General features: G+C 36.3%; 1 protein-coding gene across 9 annotated transcripts in view; it reads left to right on the forward strand.

Moving 5' to 3' along the window:
- Positions 1-21,741, forward strand: part of LOC150078358 (uncharacterized) — an 821,930-nt gene that overhangs the window by 737,523 nt on the left and 62,666 nt on the right. For 8 of the 9 annotated variants that reach the window (XM_090384968.1, XM_090384970.1, XM_090384971.1 and 5 more), the window contains 4 exons: positions 56-291; positions 6,333-7,055; positions 18,671-18,842; positions 20,581-20,802. In XM_090384968.1, coding sequence (XP_090241094.1) covers positions 56-291; positions 6,333-7,055; positions 18,671-18,842; positions 20,581-20,802 — 1,353 coding nt within the window. The remainder of the gene's footprint in view (positions 1-55; positions 292-6,332; positions 7,056-18,670; positions 18,843-20,580; positions 20,803-21,741) is intronic. The other variant, XM_090384969.1, reaches the window with a different exon arrangement.

Here is a 21,741-nt window from a genome sequence, read left to right on the forward strand (position 1 = left end):
TTAGGCATTTTTTACTCACGTCTTTTTATTCCCCCCCCCCCCAACACACTTACAGAAGAATTATGTTCTCCTAAAGACAGAGATGAGTTCCAGTGGCTCTTATGTTCTAATCGCCAACCTCATGAGCAAGAAAAACTTATGTTAACTCAAATAATTGCTGGGTCTGCACTTTGGGATGTTGGTAAACTGCTACATGATTTGCGCCGCAAGTGGAATATAGATGCATACTGTAATTGTTCATCCAAAGATTTAGACCAGGAAGGGAAACATTCAGCAAACGGAATTTGTAAGGTGAGGTACTTTTACTTAATGCAGTCGATTTCATCATTTTTAATTTACAATATTGTTTCTTAATCAATTAATATTTCATGTTATAAATCATTTATAATGTTTTGAAGGTCGCTCTGATTGTATATGTTATACAGCAAAACTAACTTGATATTAGATAATTCAGTGTCAGATCCAAAATCAGCAACTTCCTGCCCAACAGTTTAAAGTTTTGATAATGTGTTCATTTCAACTGTTTGTCAAATTTTAATTAAATATAATTTTTCATTACATTATATATAGGGTTTTCCCAAAATTAGTATTTTTCTTTTCTTCTTTTTTCATACTTAAGAGGGAAAAGTGAAATTTTACAGTGTATTGGTGGACAATTCATTTGCCAATTGCATACCAAAGTGAAAATGGTTCAGTGGAAGCTCCTTCTGAATATATTATCTGTTCAACATGTACCAAGATTTGGACATAGCAGAAGTGTTCAGGAAAAAGGACATTATTGAGTATGTGCACTAAAGTGGTGAGCAAGTTTGAAAAAAATGGCTTAGAACACAATCATTGAAACTTCAAAATAGCTGAAACATCTGAGACAGAATGTATGAAGATAGATCTAAAGTGTTACCCGTACAAGGTACAGCTTGTCCAAAAAATCTTTTTAGATTACAGTATTATTTACTATTTGCAAAAAGAATAAAAGAAAAAAAGTCCTTCAGTGCAAACTTCTGCTAAAAGCAATCCTTAGTAGGCCAGGCAAGCTGACAATTCTAGGCATGGTATCCTAATTCTTGCAGAATCTGAATGTAGCTGTGCAAGCAAACGTATCTCACATCTGTATACTGAGGTCATTACCCCTAGATATGTTGGAATAAAAATTTATTTTACCAACACTTTTCAAATCTGCCACGTCCATTTTGGAAAGTGATTACCATACAGACTAGAGCAGAAAGCTGCCTCTGACTTAGAAATTTCTACTGCTGAGATTGTGGAGAGTCTAAAACAAGAAGGGTCTTTTGCTCAGTGAGGAAGTAATTTATGATTACATTTGACTACTGGGTGCACAAGTTCCCATTTAAAAATGGTGCTCTTATAAATTATGAATATCATAAATTTCCTCAATTGGTAGTGCATAATTTTAAAATTTGAAATTTTTTATACACAGGTTTCCAGTATGTCATGGCATTGTTAAAGTAAATTAATATATGTTTAAAGCATTAGTCCTATTATTTCACTCCAAGGCCTACCATATTGCAGTACGAAAGGGAGAAAAATAATATGCAATAGACAGCGACTGAGAAACTGATAAGTGCACAAGAAAGTATGAAATATAAGTCCAAAGTCATGCTTGACATTTTAGGAATTCCTCATAGTGGTGCTGAGTGTGAAAAATATTCAGTTAGTCAGGTTAGAAAACAAAACACTGAGTTCAGATCTCTTTGCAATGAGACTTTGGAAATGCTCCTGACAGCCAAGTGTAGACAGCAGAGCATTTGTTATGAACAAAATTTTAACTCAACATTTCTGAAGGGCTGAAAAGCAGCAACAGTACATGTTTTGAAGCATTTGATGTCTAATACAATATCCTAACTTCTCCACAGCATATAGCTCTGCAATGGACCTGCCTATATTGTTCCATATATATTTATCCTAGCATCAAGTAGACAGTATTAACTGACCTTCACACAACAGTGATGAATATCTCTGTTGTGTAGTCAGCTATCATTTGCAAAGTACACATGGGTACAGACTATTACTGTAATCAACAAATCATCTGGATTTTCACCAAGACAACTTGGAACGAGTTTTTAATATAGTCCAGTTTGATAGTCACTTAATTTTTACTACTACTATTAGTAATGTCACTATGTATATACTTGGAGCTGCTGCCATTACCTAAATTTTCCTTAAAAGCTAATGGGCTGTTGCATGATAAGACTACTTAGTTATGACATCTGAAATTACTAGAAGACTATTCCATTTTTAAAAGCTTAAACAAAAGTTATTACACTGTGTAATAAACCTGAAAAAAGAATTTCTAGTTATCTTATGTAGAACAGTTATCAGTTCTACCGAAGATAAAAATTGAGGCCAACTATTAATTTAGGAAAAGAGTATTAAAATGGAAGTGTTCAAAATGTATAAATTATTACCCAACACTGAACTGAACTTGATTTCTTTTAATGGTGGGAACGGTATCTAATATAATTCAATTTGATAGTCGCTTGATCCATACTACTATCTTTAATAATGCCACTCTGCATATAGTTGGACAGCTACTTGGAGCTGCTGCCAGTTCTGAAGTGAAACACTCTACCAAGTAAAGAAATAATGGTTCGTAGATAAGAGACTGCTTTCTTGTCAAAAGAAAAACACAGTAAAACAGAGAAGTTGCACTTTTCACATCCAAATGCTCCCATGGAAAATCTTATTAGCTAGAAATGCTTCAGAGCTGAAGCTCACAAATTCGTTAGTAAAGTAGCACATAAAATTTAAGGCAATATACCTAGTTGACATGGGTGACCAGTGTAGCTTGGCTTACCATGACTACTGGGAAAATATGGAGTACTGGGAAAATAAAAATGAGAATTGTAGTGTGTTCTAGGCCGAATGGCTATGAAGCATATAACAAACAACTGTACAGACAAATAGTGGGCCAATAAATTGAAATGTCTTATAATGGGGGTATTGAGCTACCCTGATATTGACTGGAACAGGTGGATTGGTCAGTCCACAATAGCAGAAAATCTTTGGGAGCTATTGGACGAATTTTCTACACCAGCATGGTAGAGAGGCAATGGGGGAAAAGCAATACACTTTATCTGCAGATAAAAGAACCACTAGGTGGCAGTGATCAGTGTGAAGAGGGATTTACTTAGAGATGCAAACGCTGTCAAAGATAAGGGTAAGAGGAAGGAATTATGCTTTTGTTAAGGTGACTAAACTGGTCTTAAGACAGTTTTTAAATTACTCTCAGTGAGACCAACTAATGATACTAACTGTAATAACTAAATGGAGGCAGTCACAGATGTAATCTTAGAATCTAGTATCCTTTTTATAAAAACTAACAGATACTGTTCAAGGCTTAGACATAAATGGTTGTCAAATGTACTGATAAGACTTGTGGCACAGACGAAAAATGCATGTGATGCATATAAATTGTCAAGTGATACAGAAGCCTATAGTAGATATAAACCAGTGTGTAGTCATTCGCATAGCAGGGCAGCCAAGCTAAGGCAGATTACAAGAAGTGTGGTGCAGAAAAGCAGCAAAAGACTTAACTATGTAAATACTAGAAGGGAATGAGTCTAGGCTAATGGAGTGGGAATGGGCTAATTTTTCCTCAGTGTTGGGTTTTTCTTTTTTGGGAAGTATGAATGCTGTCCTGTGGCTGTTTCTTCCTCAGAAAAATTCAAAGACTGACTCATCAGGTTCCTCTTTGGTTTTGACTTTCGATTTTCTTGTACCGCCATTGGTGCTTGGGTTTTCTGGACCATTACTTTGCTGCCTAATTTTTATAATGTTGAAGCCCTAGGGGATACTGAATTTGTAGTGGCAGATAACTGAATTTTCTGTTCAGGTTTTTCAAAGCTCAGTAAATAGTAGATGATGGGTGTAAATGACTGTTTTGGTGCTACAGTCATTTCTATCAAATCCCAATGGACCATTTCTTGGCAAGCTTTTCAGTATGTGTTGCCTTATTACTATTTGTTGGTTAAGCTGCTTTTCTGGTATCCTGGTATGAAATGTTCAGCTTTGCTTTTAAGTCTATTTTTTTCCAGCCACCTCCAGCATGCTCAAGAGTATGCCGGAGGGCAAAATTCATCTCCATTAACTGCCAAGGACAGCAGGTTGATCTCCTTGGCAGTTAATGGAGATGAGTTTTGTAGCTGAACATGATTTAATTTCATGGTCCTGTTCACATGATTTATTCCTGCAAGGACATTACAGCAGGCCATTTTTGAATGTCCATATTTTTGGCACTTGAAGCACCTTAATGGATTTGGAAAACATGGACATACTATGCAGCTCAGATAGCCTTTGATCTCATTAGCTTTGATATATTGAAAGTAAGGATGAGGTTTCTAGTCAGGACTAGATTCCCATCCCTACAAACATTCACTTTACAGCTGTTGCTCCATGCAGTATTAGCTCTGAACAGATCTCCTCTTCAGATATTTCAAGGTCCCATTCAGAGATCACACCTTGGGTCTTCAGATCAGTGTCTTGTGGGGTATTACTGCAATTGGAATTCCCAATAGATGTGGCTCAGAAGAGCTCTTTCTTAGTGTTTGCCACACTTGGTTTCAAAGATGATATCACTCATCACAATGCAGCAATTTTACAGATTTAGGGGAGCCTGCCAACCCTTCCAAATAGGGAAGGGTGACACTTTCTTTATAGCTTTCTCTTGTGGAATAGATTATCAGGTATATAGATGTTGGATCAACTATTGTTTCAGTTCTCTTTGCTGAATTTTAAATAAAAAGTGGTGGTGGTGTGTTTATATCTGTATTATCATTATTTTTTTAGTAGGGACCATATTGGGGCCTCTAGAAGAAAAGTTTAGGCTATCAGGATTTGTAGTATGTTTTATTCTGGTTCAGTATCCGGGCTCCCCACCCACCGTGGAATCCCACTACTCAGCAAACAAATGTGCTCTGGAAGTGGTATGCCAGTGCTACCCAGACACTACCTTCAACTTCAATACTGTCCCTCAGACCATGAGGGTAGGGATGTTATTGACATGGTTAACTCTTCAGGCAAATCATTAGCCGATTGATCCTGTGCAAGCCATCCCAGGATCACATATCTTGTTGAAGCTGCCCCCCCCTCAACCTCCAGATCCCCCTCCCCCAGTTTCTATGGGTTGCAGTGCATGGCAAACATACTGGATTCCTGTGATGTTATCCTGGAATCTAGGCTGTGGGTGTTGTATCCCAGTGATGTTAAATTGGAGGACCAGCAGCATCACTGAGCAGTCACTTCACCATGTACAGGTGCCCATTTAGAGGAGGGAGGGCAGATGCTTATGATGTGCACTTGTTGAATTAGTGATGTTGTGTGTGTGTTTGTATTAAGCTATCTTTTGAACATTCTAAAATACTAAGAGATGAAAATCTCAATCTATCTCCCTTTTTCTTAATTATAATAATAAATATGAGAGTTACCTCAATAACCAAATAAGCGATCTTTTTTCAATTTCCGGGATAAAATCAGATCAATTAAAATTACATTAAATTAAAAACACTGAATTTGAATAAACAAATAACCTAAAATATCTCGATATGCTCATACTTCCTGTACGTGAATATGCCAACATCAACCAGCCCCAGACATCAGATAACCCACACACTAAAGAAGACAGATGTTTTTTGCAAAAACGTCTCACAGACGAAAAGTTTGGTCCCTTCGAAGGAAATTTGGGTTTTAATAATAAAAGATTACGCATTTTAAAATAAGGTTTATTTTTGATGGAAATGTGCTCATTGTTGTTGTTGTTGTTGTTTGGGTTTTAGGAGCATTAGCAACTAAGGCCATATTGCTCCGGAGATATGTGGTGGTCATTCCCTGACCTTTCCGTATTTGCTGGTCACGGGCTTGAACCCCGGTCTAATCAAGAAGCGTGTGCTACGCACTGCTGCTCCTGCCCACCTGGCTACGGAGGTGCCAAAATGTGCTCAGTCTTCTTTTTTAGTGATTGGGTTATCTGATGTCTGGGGCTGGTTGATGTCGGTGTGTTCCTGTGCTTGGAGGGTTCACATACGGGAAGTATGAGTATATCAAGGTATTTTTAGGTTGTTTATATTCAAGTTCGGTGTTTTTAATTTATATGATTTTTATCCTGGAAATTGAAAAAAAAGATCTATTTGGATATTGAGGTAACTCTCAAATTTATTACTACTGTACATTACAATTTGCCACTTTTAAATGTAAAACTACAAATGCTATAACTCAGGTTTTATTCTCTGGAAGTTTCTTTTATCATAGCTCTCAAAAAAATTTTTTTTTTTTTTTTTTTTATGTGAATAGTTTTTAATAATATTTCTCTCTTTCAGCAGCTGATGAGTGCAGTAACAAAATGTCTTTCTAATGATAAGGATGCCATGCCGGTGAATGGACTAACAGATTCTCCTCGAATAACGAGGAAATCTGGAAAAAATGCAGTGAATGGTGTAACTAACATCATAAAACAAGAAGATGGACTTAGTGGATATAGTTCTGAAAGTGGTGGTTCTCCTTTAAGCTGGCTAGCAGATGTTGCCCTAAACTCATCTGGAAAATTACATGAGGATCGTAAAAAAACAAAGGTGAAACTAGAGGACGAGGGTGAGGAGGATGAGGAGGAGGATGTAAAAGAATGTGAAAGTCAAGTGGATGGAGCCAGTGATGATGAACGTGGTGAACATTTTTCTACACTACGTGAACTTTTGATCCGGCCAACAGGAAAATTAGGAAACAAAAGTAGCGGAAGCAATTCAAACGCACAAAAAACCCTTACTAGTACATTAGATGAAGTGATCTCATGTGTAATAGAGCAGAAAGTGAGAAAATCAGATAAGAGAAAAGAAGAAAAACTGGCACATTTTAAAAGACGATATCAGCAGTCTTCATCTGGTCGGGAATTACCACCTCCTCGTGCATGGTCGGCAGCTGAAACTAGTCTCATGTTTCCTGATGTGCCACATTCATGGTTATGTAATGGCAGGCTACTTCTGTTAAAGGATCCAAATAATGGAGGAAATTTGCAACTCTTCCAGGAGCAGTGGCGACGTGGACAAGTAAATTTTTACAATTTATAAATAATTGTTTTTGTTGTATTTCTTTTTATTATTTCCATCTAGTTAGATTTACTTAATTTCTAGTAAAATATATAAAAGTGACAGCAGTATAAAAATTAACCTAATAATAAACCTAATTTTACCGTTTTGTTATAATTTTAATTGATATTAACTGTGCCATAGTAATATATTTTTATTTAATTGGTGTACACAGTCTTTATATTTGAAGTATCCGTATTCAGAGCAGCGTTTCTGAACCATTAGTGGATTGTGCATCACCAGAACAAACATGTATGGCAGTGAAGTTCTCAGAATGGTCAGAATGGTGCAATAAAATGAACACAAAGTGAATGAGCTCAAAAGTGGTTTTGTTTTTATTCAAAATAATTGCGACCTGATTGAATGTACTTATTACATTCAATTCAGCTTTTTCTGAAAAAAAGTCAGTGAAGGTATCCAAAGCAGATGATGTTCAGCTTGTGGTTACATTTTTATATCTTCAACATTCTGAAACATCTTTCCTTTGAAGTGCACTGGTGCTATGTTAGGAGAGTATGGTGGACGGTTGATCTGTACAATGGTATGTTTCATCAGAAACGCCTTCACAACAAGAGTTTTTGGGCAGGTGCATTGTCGTTTAACAAGAACAAACTGCGTTTTTCTTGAAATTGCACCCTCCCCCAGTTACAACAGTTGAAATTCACTTCAATGATCTTTGAAGCACATATGTAAAACACAGCACTGTCACTTGCCATTTAAGGTACAAGTTCCTTGTGAATCATATGCATGTTTTGGACCTTCATGATGATTTTGAAGTCTGCTGCATGTGCTAACACTTCGTCAGAGCATGAAGGAATGGGTCGTCTCTGTTCATACTGAAACACCCCAACACTACTCCACTGACAATACAGTCAAGGAAATTTAGGATTGTCTGGAAGAAGTATTTGCATGATGACACTCTTTGTTGCTTCTGCTCATCTGGGAGGTTGTGTGGTCCAAATTTTGTACAGACCTTCCTTTTACCTTAATGTTCAAGAAGAATTTGACTAATGATCTCCTTATTCATATCCAACTGATCAGCCACGCCCCCATTGTGCGCAACTGAAGGCACATGCTTTTTGAGGGTTAATCATCACTTCCAACGATTTCTTGATCATTTGAACTGCTTATACTATTCAAACACATTGGTATGACTTAACATTTTGTTTCGTTTTTTAACAAAAAGTTTTTACCATTTTGTACGGTATGTTTCTTTTACAGATTTTTCCCATTTATTTCAAAATTTGATGTTAGTTTCTCCATTGCAAAATCATGACATGGAATGTTAATGCTACTAATGAAACTGGTTGTTACTTGCAATCCGTCAGCCTACTGGATGATCTCAGTACCACCAAACTTTCAAACTCGTTGAACATGACTTCAAACAGCACTAGTCTGGAAACTTTATTTTCACATCTTGTATATATATATTTTTTTACATTTTACTGTGTATAAAATATTAGTGTGAAAACAAACCAGGAAATTAATGACGTAAGATCTTCCTCGTATTTACATGGACAACATTAGTAAATAAATTATGTAAACATTTATTTTTCAGCATGGCATTCAAGTGAAGAGTACTCATATAACACTAGTTGAGAAACACTGATTTAGATCAGCATTTCTCACCATCTAAGTGAAGTGAATTTGGTGTATGTATAGTCCATAATCTTTTGCATATCTCCCTACTAGGGACAGAAATTGTGCTGTTGTCTTAAGAGGAAGGGAAAAAAATTGTTGCTAAACTTTCAGCAACAATTTTTTCCTTGTATTCCATGGAAGTTCTTTCGGTAGCTGACAGCAATACGTTGAGAATCATAGTTACTGAGAATATAGATTGTATCCTTGTACACCATGCTCTTTAAATATTCCCATAACTATAAATCACAAATATGATGGGTGACCAGGGAGCCAAGACATTGGCTGTTTTATCACTGGCCAAATGAATTCAGGTCTTTTTTTATATCAAGCAATGGGAAGTGGGGCTCCAGCACATTATGATGTCTCTCTCTCTCTCCTGCAGAGCAGGTGACAGGCCCTCCAGTCTGGATATCCTTAAAGAAGAAGAATGGTCTAATGAGAAAGGAAGCAGTGTAGCTCCACATGTGCTTCTTAAATAGCTTTCTGTGCTCATTCAAGAGCTATGCTGATACTCCTGTTTCTTTTCATCATATTTCTTTATCATCTATTGCATATGTGGTATTAGTGGATCCTTTCTAATGCTTTTTTCTGCCATTATTTTTTCTTATTTCTGAAGCACTGCTGCTACATTGTTACTGTTGACATAAAACAGTTTCACTAAGAGGTGAAATGCATTAGAGCATTCATAATTTCTGCATCTGATGGTCGAAAAGAGTGGAATTATTTTTTATTTCATTTATTTTTTCCCTGCTGTTTGCTTTCCCATGTTGTGGACTATTGGTTCATGAAATTTTGCTTCAATCTACCATTCATCATTATCAGCCATTTTCAATCCACTGCAGGATGGTCTCTCCAGCAACTTTTCAGTTCCTTCTGTGTTCCTTGTGCAATGGCCATCCAATTACTGCCATCCATGAACTCTTGAATTTCATATGTCCATCTCCATTGTCTTCTTAAGTTTTCTTTTAGCTCCTCTTAATTACCATTCTGTTATTTTCTTGGTCCATCTGTCATCGTCTTCGAGCGGTGTCCTGCCCAAGTCCATTTCAGTTCTTTAGTTTTGATAAGAATGTCCTTTACTCAAGTTTGCTGCCTAATCCATGTGTTTCTCTTCTTATCGAACAGTTTGATTTCTAATATATTTTGTCCCATTCTTCGCTGTGTAGTTTTCAGCTTCTTTTCCATTCTTTTGGTGGATGCCCAAGTTTCACTTCCCTAAGTCATTGTGGGAGTATACATTGGTTCATTATTTTACGTTTCAGACAAATTGGCTTATTGCTCCTCCGTATGTGACTATATTTCCTGACTGCTATCCATACGAAATTTATTCTTTTCTACATTGTTTTGTTTTGTAATTTTTTTTTTTTTTTTTTTTTTTTGGCTGATGCTGCATAAGCTCATACACTTGCTTTCTTGCATCACATGCCATTGCTACTACTACTAATGTCAAAAGTATGGCCACTCTCAAACGGCATGCAGAGGGAACCCAGTTTGTCTGAACTGTGGATCCTCCAAACACAGTCAAAGTGATTGTTCCATGAAAGATATGACCTGTCTTGAATATGATAAACTCAGTACATGTATTTTAATTATTTCATAGGCCACTTCAGTTTTGATATGAGTTACTAACTGCAAAGGCAACCATCCTGCTTACTCTAAAACAAAGGTGGAAAACGGAGAAAAAATTGTCAAATATAAAGTTGAAAACAAAGTTAGTTATCAGGAGGGAAGAAAATTAATTGCACCCAATATACCTAACCGTAACTATGCCAATATTGCAAAAAAATATCAAACCATTGCCACTCAAACTGATGTTACCATTCTGTTAAACACATCAATCTCTGATTGGGCTCGGACTGTCATCTCTCAGCAACGGTACATTGCCGTTAAGCACTCAGACCAAGCAAGTAACATGCCTCTTACGATACCAGTGAAATCTTCTACCCCAACAGTGATTGCTACTACTTCAAATAATCATAGTTTGACTTCGAGAAAGATTGTGCAGGACACATCGATGGATGCAGAGTACTTATCAAAACAGGAGGATCTGATTCTGGAAATATTTGCAGAAGAATATATGGACACTGGTCGCCCTACCTTTCCAAAAAGAGGCAAATCGAAGCCCGAATGCCATAAGACAGCCACATCAGGTACAGCTTCTTCTAAATTCAAGTAATGCCTAATTTTTTGCAGTGGAATTGCAGAGGCTTTCCTGGCAACAGTGATGACATTCAGTACCTAATTAACCGCTACTTTCCAGTTGGTCTCTGTCTGCAGGAAACCTATTTAACTTCTCAAATTTCCATTTCCTTGAAGAAACTACTCAGTCTATCGAAGAGATCGGAATAATTATGATTCTGCTTGTGGTGGTGGTGGTGTAGATTTTTTAATTAACTCAAAGATTCCGGACAGGCAGATCACTCTCCAAACCCAAATTGAAGCTGTTGCTCTGCATCTGATTACTCAGATTGCATTAATGCTAGTCTCAATCTCTCTCTCACCAAATCATACGTATTCTAATAATGATCTTGAAGAACTTTTAAGACAGCTACCCTCCCCTGTCTGCTTGCTAGGGTATTTCAATGGCCACCATCCTTTATGAGGATCATCTAAATTAGATAGATGCGACCGACTGATTGAAACTTTACTGGAAAAACAAAACCTCTCTTCTTAATAGTGGCTTGCACACCCATGTATAGTTACCTACTGGACAGACTTCTGCAATTGACCTATCTATTTGTTCCCTAATACTGTTTGCAGTCATGCAGTGGTCTGCTTTGGATGATCCCATGGGCAGCAATCATTTTCCAATGGTTTGTAATCTGATGACTACACAACCACCATTAGACCAACCCTGCAGGAAATGGAAATTCTCTAAAGCCAGTTGGGCCAAAATGACAAAAAAAAAAAAAAAAACTAAACTACAGCCCATAGATGAACCAAAAAAATAAAGCACTTAATTTATTATTCCGTCGATCTCCAACCACAGATAATCTAATTAGCTACAAGAAGCTAAAGGCAAAAGTGTGTTACATTCAAAAGCAAGCCAAGAAAGAATCTTGGACTCGGTTCTGGAGTCAGTGTTCAATAAAACACTGACTCCAGACTAATATGGAAGAAAATTAGGCAGCTTTATGGGAAGTGTCCAACCATCCCTTCCCCAGTTCTTTCCTGCAGTGGGCAAGAACTCTGTTCCTCTAAATATAGCCAATGCCTTGGGTAAAACCTTTGTTCAAGTCTCAGCTGCATCAGACTACACTCCGAAATTCCAGAAAATTAAGGCTGCGACCGAACAGAGACCTATCAACTTTCGAACCTCACTATCACTTCCATATAATCAGCCTCTTCAATATTGTGAACTTTTACAGGCCATCAGAACATGAAACAGTGCCGATGGGCCAGATGGCATATATTATGTCATGCTGCAGCATTTCAATGACAAAAACTTACAACTGCTGCTAGTCTTTTTTTTTTTTTTTAACTGGATCTTCCTGGAAAATATTTATCCAACTTCTTGGCACCATGCTGCAGTTTTGGCCTTTTTAAAACCTGGAAAGGATCCCGCCAGTCCTAATAGTTACAGGCTAATCTCTCTGTCAAGTTAATGGGCACTTCCATAGCCAGTGGGTAGGAGCAGCAGTGCATAGCACATGCTTCTTGATTAGACCCGGGTTCGAGCCCGTGACCACCAAATACGGAGAATGCGGAAAGGTCGGGGAATGACCTCTGCATATCCCTGGAGCAATATGGCCTGAGTTGCTAATGCTCCTAAAAACCAAATAACAACTGTCAACTTGCCTCGGTAAAATCCTTGAAAAAATGATCCATAGTCGACTCATTTGGAGATTGAAACAACATCTATTAAGTAATTGTCAACATGGCTATCGCCAAAACAGGTCCTCCTTAGATCTGATGAATCTGAAATTCGCAATGCCTTTGTTAAAAACGAACACCTTGTTATGGTCTCCATAGATATAGAGAAGGCATTCGATACTACCTGGCGGTACGACATTTTCAGTGACCTCCATACTCTTGGTCTAAGAAGCAACCTGCCCATATTTATTAGGAACCTCCTCAAGAGCCGATCCTTCCAGGTCCGATATCAAAATTCCCTTTCTGCTCCATTCTTGCAGGAAGGAGGAGTACCGCAAGGATCAGTATTGAGTGCATCCCTGTTTGCCCTTAGAATTGATTCCATTACAAAAGAACTCCCGAAAAGAACTGTAGTTGTGTACTTTTACGCTGACAATCTCTCCATTTCTTGCCATTCTCAGAACATGAGATATGTCGAAAGGCAATTGCAGATGTCCTTCAATAAAGTACAAAATTGGACTGAGTTCAATGGATATCATCTTTCCCTCCAGAAAAAAGTTGCAATACACTTTTGCAGTCACCTCAAATTGCATACAGATCCTGAACTGCGGATTTCAAATTCCACCATTCCGATTGCCAGCAGTGTCAGATTCTTGGGACTAATCCTGGACAGTAAGCTAAACTTCTTTGATCATGTTAAATTAATATGTACTACCTGTCTTAAAAAGATCAACATGCTAAGAGCTTTATCTGCCCTGTCTTCGGAAGCAGATTGTACAACTTTGCTGCTCTTATATAGAGCTCTGATTAGATCCCGTTTAGATTATGGTGCTTCAGTTTATGATTCTGCCTGAAGGAGTGTATTACACTGGCTGGATCCTATTCAACATAATGCACTGTGGATTGCAATTGGTGCATATAGGACATCTTCAACTCAATCTATACATTGAAGCTCACGAGCCCCCCCCCCCCCCCCCTGCATCTCTGCACAAAAAATGCATATTACTTAAATATGCAGCCAAAATACAGACTTGCTCTTTGCATCCTATTCAGCCATACTGTTTTTAATCAACCACTACTCAATCTCTACAGAAATAAATCAAGTAAAATACGACCAACTGGCCTATGGCTCCTTGAAATATCACAGAATTGGAATGTTCCTCTCCACAATAGGCAACAGATAAAGAATTACTCCCATTCACCATGGACCCCCATTCATAAGCTGACCTGTGATACTTATTTTCTTGAATGGGAAAAGAATCATATACTGGCACTGATTCCCATTGAAGAAAATAAGTTCAAAGCTGTGCTGACTTCTTGCCGATATATATGGATGGTTCCAAATCTCTTTCAATTGTTGGAGCAGCAGCAGTGTTTCCTTCTGCTATCATATCAGCTTCTCTTCCACCTGAGTATAGCAACTTTTCAGTAGAACTGTATGCAATACAATTAGCTCTAGAAAATTTGACTCTACACCCATCTGCAAAATATATAGTTTACACTGATGCTCTCAGCTCAATTAGAGTAATGCAGAATCCCTCTCAAAAGAATCGCCATATTTTAATGAAAATCAGGAGTTAGTTATTGCAGATTGATCATTGTCAGCAACTAGTGAAGTTTTGCTGGATTCCAGCTCATTCAGGCTTAACTGTTTCAAAGGTTGTTGAACTGGCTGATATATCTGCCAAAATTCTATCAACTTTAGACATAATCTCTGTCCCCATTCCAGCACCTGATTACAATATCTTAATTCAAGCAACATGCCATGCACAGTGGGCAGAGCTATGGCATAACCAAGGATATCATCATTCTTCTCTTCCTCGGTGATTTCCTTCTACTTCTGACCCCCCCCCCTCTCTCTCTCTCTCTCTCTCTCTCTCTCTCTCTCTCTCTCTCACTCACTCACTCACTCAGAAATGTTTTTATTTTTGGCCGGTGCAGCAAAAGCCTTAGGCTTCCTTGCACCATATGGCTAAATAATAATAACAAACTCTTCCAGTTGAAACAAGGCCAACAGTTCTAGCACTCGAGCAATCAGACAGTGCGGCGGGAAGAAGTGGTACTCACACAGATGAGAATAGGACACCTCCATCTACTAATTGGCGATGATTCGGTGTCCACACTGCTTAGAACATCTAACAGTTAAACATATTCTAATTGACTGTCCACACTATCAACATCAAACTTCAAAATCTGGCTAATCTTCGAGAACCGTTGACATTGCATCATATCATTGGAGAGGAGGCAAATGTTAATGAACTTTTCTGCTTTTTGAAACAAATTGGAGTGTATAATCTTTATGAATAGGTTTCAGAACTGAAATTAAATTGAACTGGCTTCATTGTTAATTATTTTCTAATATTCCTACAAATAGGCACACATAGCCATAGCAGCTAATGCACCAATAAACAACTAGTGAAACTTCCCTTTAACGGACAGCCATGAGGAACGAGAATGTGTCCGTTACAGAGAAGTGTCCGCTAACAAGAAGTCTGAGGGAGAAAAAAAAAAAGAAAGAAAAATCGTTAAACATTTAATGAAAAATTAAATTAAAATATATACAGATTTTGAACAATATTTTTGTAAATAATATACAATTACATACACAAGAGATAAAGAAAAATCGTTAACTGTTTAATGTAAAATTAAATTAAATTATATACAGATTTTGCACAATATTTTTGTAAATAATATACATACAATTGTGCTATGCATATTATGACTTTATCCTAAGCAAAAATACATATAGTAATCACTTATTTTCTTCTGCACCTTCTTCCAGCTGATAATTTTGTTTTCAACATTTGTTTGGAGTGAAGAAACCATCGAAAGTCCTTCAGTATCTTCTTCAGCGGCGAAAAACATTTTTAAACAATTGATTTGTATGAGCGCTTCTTCTATTTTCATTGGTGGTTCGTCGTTAATATGTTCTTCGACAGAATGACCTCCTTCCATTTCTTCATCCTCATGAGGAACTTCTTGAAAAATCTCGATGATAATGTCGTTGATATCTAGAGCACCATCTTCTGTAGTGAGGTTCGAGTCTATATCTTTGTAGCTAGGGTCACTTGTAGCGGAAGTATCGTACATTATCAATAGATGTTGAAGTTCTTGTTCTTCTTGGTGCTCCATATTGCTGTTCACAACTTCAATTTTTACGTTTGAGAAGCCAGACTTTACAAAACAGTTCACGACAGTTTGTTTTCTAATTGCGTTTACTGAAGAGGAAATCCATTGAATCGCATCTAGGATGCTGAGTTTCATTGCAAGTCACTCGCACATGTTACATCGTTCATCTTTGCAATGAGATGTCTTAAAACACGTTTTCTGTAGTGAAGTTAAAATTTTTTTATTATCCCTTAATCCAAGGGCTGACACTCAGCAGATGCGTTTGGTCACAGAAAAACGATTTGAGTGTTGGACAATTCAATGTGCGGGTGAGATGCAGCATTATCCGTTAAAAGAATAATTTTTCTGTTTTGACGAATCATGTTTTGGTTAAAGTGACTTATCCATTCGCTCATGATATCTCGTGTCATCCATGCTTTTTTAAGACTTCCAGTCAACATTCAAAAGATTCATCTTTATGCCCTTGAAACAACGAGGATTTTGTGGTTTTCCTATAACAAGAGGTTGTTCAAAGTCTCCCAGCATATTTGTACACAATAGTACAGTCAAGCGTTCCTTAGAAATTTTTCTGCCCTGGCACTTTTCATTTTTTAGACTCATTGTTTTTTCAGGAAGGGCTTTAAAAAACAACCCTGTTTCGTCACAGTTGTAAATATCCTTAGCTTCAAAATCACGACATAACTCTTCCAGTTTGACGGTCCACTCTGTTACAACCCCAGTATCAACAAATCCACCTTCACCACTTACGGTTTTCCAAGAAATTTTATGCTGAGTTTTGAACTTGTCTAGCCATCCCACAGAAGCTTTGAACTCATTTACTCCCATAGATTTCGCAACCTCCAAAGCCTTTTCCCTAATAATAGGCCCATTAATGGGCATTTTTTTAGCACGTGCGCGACAAAACCACTCATACGTAACATTGTCAATTTGAAGTCCAACAGTTTTCAGGAATGATTTTTGAACGTGATCATTTACGTGTTGGAGCCAAAAATTGTTTGAGCAGTTGATTTTTTTTTCTTTAGGATGTCGCTTACCTGCTTCTTGCTGATTTTGAATTTTGCAGCGAGATTGCAAACACTATTTTTTTGCCGATTAATGAGTTCGACTTTATCTTTTAAAGTTAAATGTTTACGAGAAGACATTGTGCACTTCACACGACACTGAACAAAACTGAAAACTGAAACTCAAAAGGCGAAAGGCCGACAAAATTCCCCCCCCCCCCTGCACACACCGAATTCATCAGAAGTTTTACACGTGCCTTAAAATTCTTGAAAAAGGGTTTAGAACCACGATGTAAACCTTGATAAAATTCAGAGAATCGGAAATAGAAAATAAACACTATTGAGGCAATACGTGGAAGAAACATTCCTAGAAAAAGGGCTGTGAGCTCGCCCGCTGTCCGTTATTGGGAGATCAAATTAAGTGCTAATCTAAACGAAACAGTGCAGATTGCCTATCCGTGTCCGTTACAGAGAATGTCTGCTAGACAGAAGCTGAAAACATGTTAAAACCAATAGAGGAGAGTTGGGGAATTTGAAAATGTCCGTTGTAGAGAGGTGTCCGTTAGGAAAAGTTTCGCTGTATACCACACACACACACACACACACACACACACCAAATGCCGAGACACTTCATCACCAAAGAGATGGCAATGGCATTTCGTGAAATCGCATCGGCAATGGCGAGGTTTGTGAAGATGTATCCTGACAGCAAACGATTCTTTAAAGTTAAGAGGGGCGAATGATATGCTTGCTTGCTGGAAAGAAATCTATGATGAAAAGGGAAAAAAGCCACCGTCCAGTCATCCATTAATATTTTCTTTCGTAAGGTTGAGCTTCCAACCTCTTCTAAATCTCCATAGCCCTCAACCTCTGCAGTGGCATACTTATCAGCTGAAGACGTCGATTCTGGCAACGATGCTCGAGGGGTAAACTTATTGATGTTATGCCTGTCTCCTCTGTTTTTTTTGTAATTTTATAATTTTGAAATTTTTTTAAATTGCATGCTTTTGTAATTTTTCCTGAGCATGAGATAAAAAATTTAATAAATACAATAAATAATTCTATTTACATTTTCGTTGAACATTTCTTTTTTGATTCAATCAATTCAGTGAGCGCTGCCTAAGTAGTAGTGAGTGCTGCCTAAGCATGGGGGTAATTCTGACTTGCATAGCATTCCGTGGAACGCAACCCTTACGTAACTCGGGGAGTTCCTGTATAAGGAAATTGTAAAATCACATTTGGAATAATGTGTTAAGTATGGCAATCCTGTCTGAAAAAAAAAGACATTGGGCTTCTTGAAAGGTTAGAAGAAACTTTCTAACCTTTAGAGTAAATCGCATAGTGAGATAAGCAAAAGCCAACTGTACGAGGAAAGACAAATTATGTGAGCTACAGACTGTACAACCAGGCAAATTAGAGGTGATATGAATGGGGTTTATAAGGATCTGAGACAGTGTTAGTAAATTGAATAGTGGGATTTTCACTGTTATAAAGAATTCAAAAACTCAAATTACAGAGGGAGAGGTTTAAACTAGAGTGTAGGGAGTTTTCATTTAGTCAGCGAGTCTTTGATTGCTGGAACAAGTTGCCTTCACAGGCAGTTTAAATAAATTCAAGCTCATAATTTGTATTTTTCTTATTTACTTGTTTTCTTTTTTGCTAGTACAGCAAAAGCCCGCCTCTTCCCTGCACTATATGGCGTATACTATTTTTTATTTTATTATTATTTCTTTTGATGTTTTAAGAACTTGTTGTATATTATTGTACTGTTTCAAAGGTTGTTGAAATGTAGTGGTCTCATTTTATTCGTTTAGCATATTTTCAATAAAATATTAAAAGAAATTTTTTTTAAAGTTATTTCATTTGTTTTTCTCAGTATTAAAGCAGCTTTTTATATCTCTATGATAAGTGAATCCAAGTATATATATAAAAAAAAAGTTTTTTTTCCATGTGTCAGTTTTAATAATAACCAAAAATATGTTTCTTTTATAGCCTGTTGTAGTTGCCGATGCTGGAAAAAAACTTGATTCTGCATTATGGAATCCAGACAGTATTTGTAGAGAATTTGGCGAAAATAAGATTGATATGGTAAATTGCAAGACTAATACAGTGTTACCAAATATTCCAATGAAAAAATTTTGGGAAGGATTTGAAAATATGAATAGTAAGTAAATTGATTATCAAGAAAAAAGAATGCAAGTGGTATTTAAAATTTAATGTGATTTAGAGCTTTCAGTATTATTTCTTTCATCAGACTATTTTTACACTGCACAATGACATGTGTATATATATACATATGCGATATTAATATCCTTTTATTTAGTCTGCTTTTTAATCCATTATATGTAAAAGCATAATAAACGTATGGCACCCAAGCTTACTTGCATGCTACATTATTATTATTTAATTAACTATTTTCTAAAATTTTACCTTTTTTTTTCAGTTTGCATCATTTTATTTTTATACATTCCTTGCAAGGCTAAACATACCCTGTTAACCATTCATAACTGATTATCTTAAAAAATATTAAGTGTTTGTGAGCTTTAGTGTGGGCAGAAAATGGAATTGGACATTTAGATACAAGCCAAAACAACATGCTATATTCTTTTGAACTCCTTAGGTGGACTGATTAATAAGCATTACAGTTGTAATAATTATTAATCAATCCATACTGAATTTTGAATTGGCTAAGAGTAGGAAACCAGCTTCTTATTCAAAAGGCAGTAGTCTCTGGGCATAGCTGATGGTGACAATTTTCTGTTCATCCATATTTCCAATTCTGTTTATGACGATTCCATTGAATCCGCATCTAGATCTAACTTATTATCATATTACTTTTTTCTTTCATTCCAGCTATGATCCTGGTAAATCTTTTCAAACCAAACAAACATTCCATTTAATGCCTTCCTCGTTCTTCTGACAGATAAATCCTGGACAGTCTCGAAGACAAGAATTCTCCAGTTCCTAATAGTATTGCTCCACTTTTTCTTAAAACCTATGTGGAACACGTTTTACCTTCTGCATGGAGATTTGCTTATGTCCAGCACCTCCTGTTAAGGGTAGCAAATTCCTTCTTTCCAGTTATTGTGCCATTAATCTTACATCAATGCTTTCCAAAGGGTAAAACTCATCAACTGCCAACTATTTTGAAACTTCTTTTACTCGTTTAATTAATGATTACCAGTATGGATTCCATCAGTGTAGATCCATCAGTGATATCTTTGGAGTCTGTTATTCATGTTTGAGAATAATTAATTAAAACATCTGGAGGAACTCAGCAGGTGCTCTTGTTATTTCTAATGTTTGAATTATGTTGAAATTATGTTTAGTGTAATGCTGGGACTCAGGGTATGCTACTCCAACAAGAACTAGAAAAATTAGATGGCTTGGCTGATAAGTGGCAATGCTACTCCAACAAGAACTAGAAAAATTAGATGGCTTGGCTGATAAGTGGCAATTTAGGTTTAATTGATAAATACTGTTACTTATAGGGTAATCCCAGAATAACATATCAATTGGTTGGTATCATATTCAAGGTTATAGAAAAGGAAAAAGTCCTGGGGGTAATCGTTGTTTGACATAATTTTTTTAGCAACTGCATGAGCTGTCCTAGCAGACAGGCTGCTAGGACAGCTTATGTAGTTCTATTAAAGATATTCAGTAATTTTGCTAGCAGGAACACAGTGATTATCCCAGCATAAGGTAATGGTTAGAGTTATCTAAGCTGAACTAATGTCATAACAGGCAACCTTGCTATCTAGTGATATTTAAATAGTTAAGTGTATTAAAATCTTTTTACAGTCAGTAAATCTAATTATAACTACACAAATTTCATTTTAAAATAATTCAAGTTAGTATTTTGTTTCTTTATAATAAACACATCTATGATTTATCTTATTCAGAGAGGATGAAAGACGAAGATGGAAATCATGTGTGCCTGAAGCTGAAAGACTGGCCTCCAGGAGATGAATTTAGTGAGCTGATGCCATCTCGTTTTCAAGATGTTATCAAAGTTTTTCCAATGCCTGAATATTCATTCAGGGATGGATATTTAAATTTAGCTAGTCGACTTCCTGATTGTTTTGTACGTCCTGATCTGGGTCCTAGAATGTATAATACATATGGTAAGGGTTTTCCCCTCACTTAAAACATAAATCAGAAAATATATTTTATATAGCTTACATTTAAATGAAATTAAATATAAATAAAAGTTTCCTCTTAGTTTTTTCATGTAAGTGGTTTTGTTTTTAGACATGTTAGCATAATGTGCCTATTCTCTTCACCATGATAAAAAGATTTGTCAAGCCATCCAAAATTTCATTAAAATTGGAACAGAAATTCCAAAATTATTATTTTTTTGTCCACCTGCATATAATAATTTGACTCCCAGGGGATTGATTTTCAAGGGTTTCCATTTCACTTTGTTATAATGACTTATTGAAAATCTGGCAGTTGTCATTATTATTTTATTTTTTATTATTATTATTTTATTTATTATTTATTTTTTTCATACATATTACAGGTGGTGGCAATGTGGTGGGTGTTGAAATGTAATGCACTGTATACATTAACTTACTTGTTAACAAATGTTTTTGACCCAATAAGGAAATGTTATTCTTATTATTATTTTATTACAAGGTAGGATAACGTTTCTGACTGAATTTATTAAATATGCAAACATCAATCAGAAATGATCATTGTATTTTATAGCATGTCGAATTTTTTTTTTTTTTTTTTTAATGATAAAAAGCATTTCACTTGCAAGTGTACAAAGGTTTAATTTTATCTGTTGTTGATTTATGGTAACTAATTTTTTTTATTTATTTTTTAGTATATCATTTAATATATACAATTTTACTTTTTGTTAAAGATTTCAACATTGGAAATTATAGAAATGATTATTGAATCTGATACTGATTAAAAACTTTATCAAGGGTATTTGAATGTCGTTCGTTTAAAAATGTACACAATATCATTAAGGATGATGCAAGGTGTAGTACATTTTCTTAAGTCAACAAGCGATGAACTTTTTACTTGCAGTAGGGATATCTTTCATGCTAATC

Source organism: Mastigoproctus giganteus, chromosome 11 (assembly GCF_048544385.1).
Source record: "Mastigoproctus giganteus isolate SK-2022 chromosome 11, ASM4854438v1, whole genome shotgun sequence".
Classification (NCBI taxonomy): domain Eukaryota; kingdom Metazoa; phylum Arthropoda; class Arachnida; order Uropygi; family Thelyphonidae; genus Mastigoproctus; species Mastigoproctus giganteus.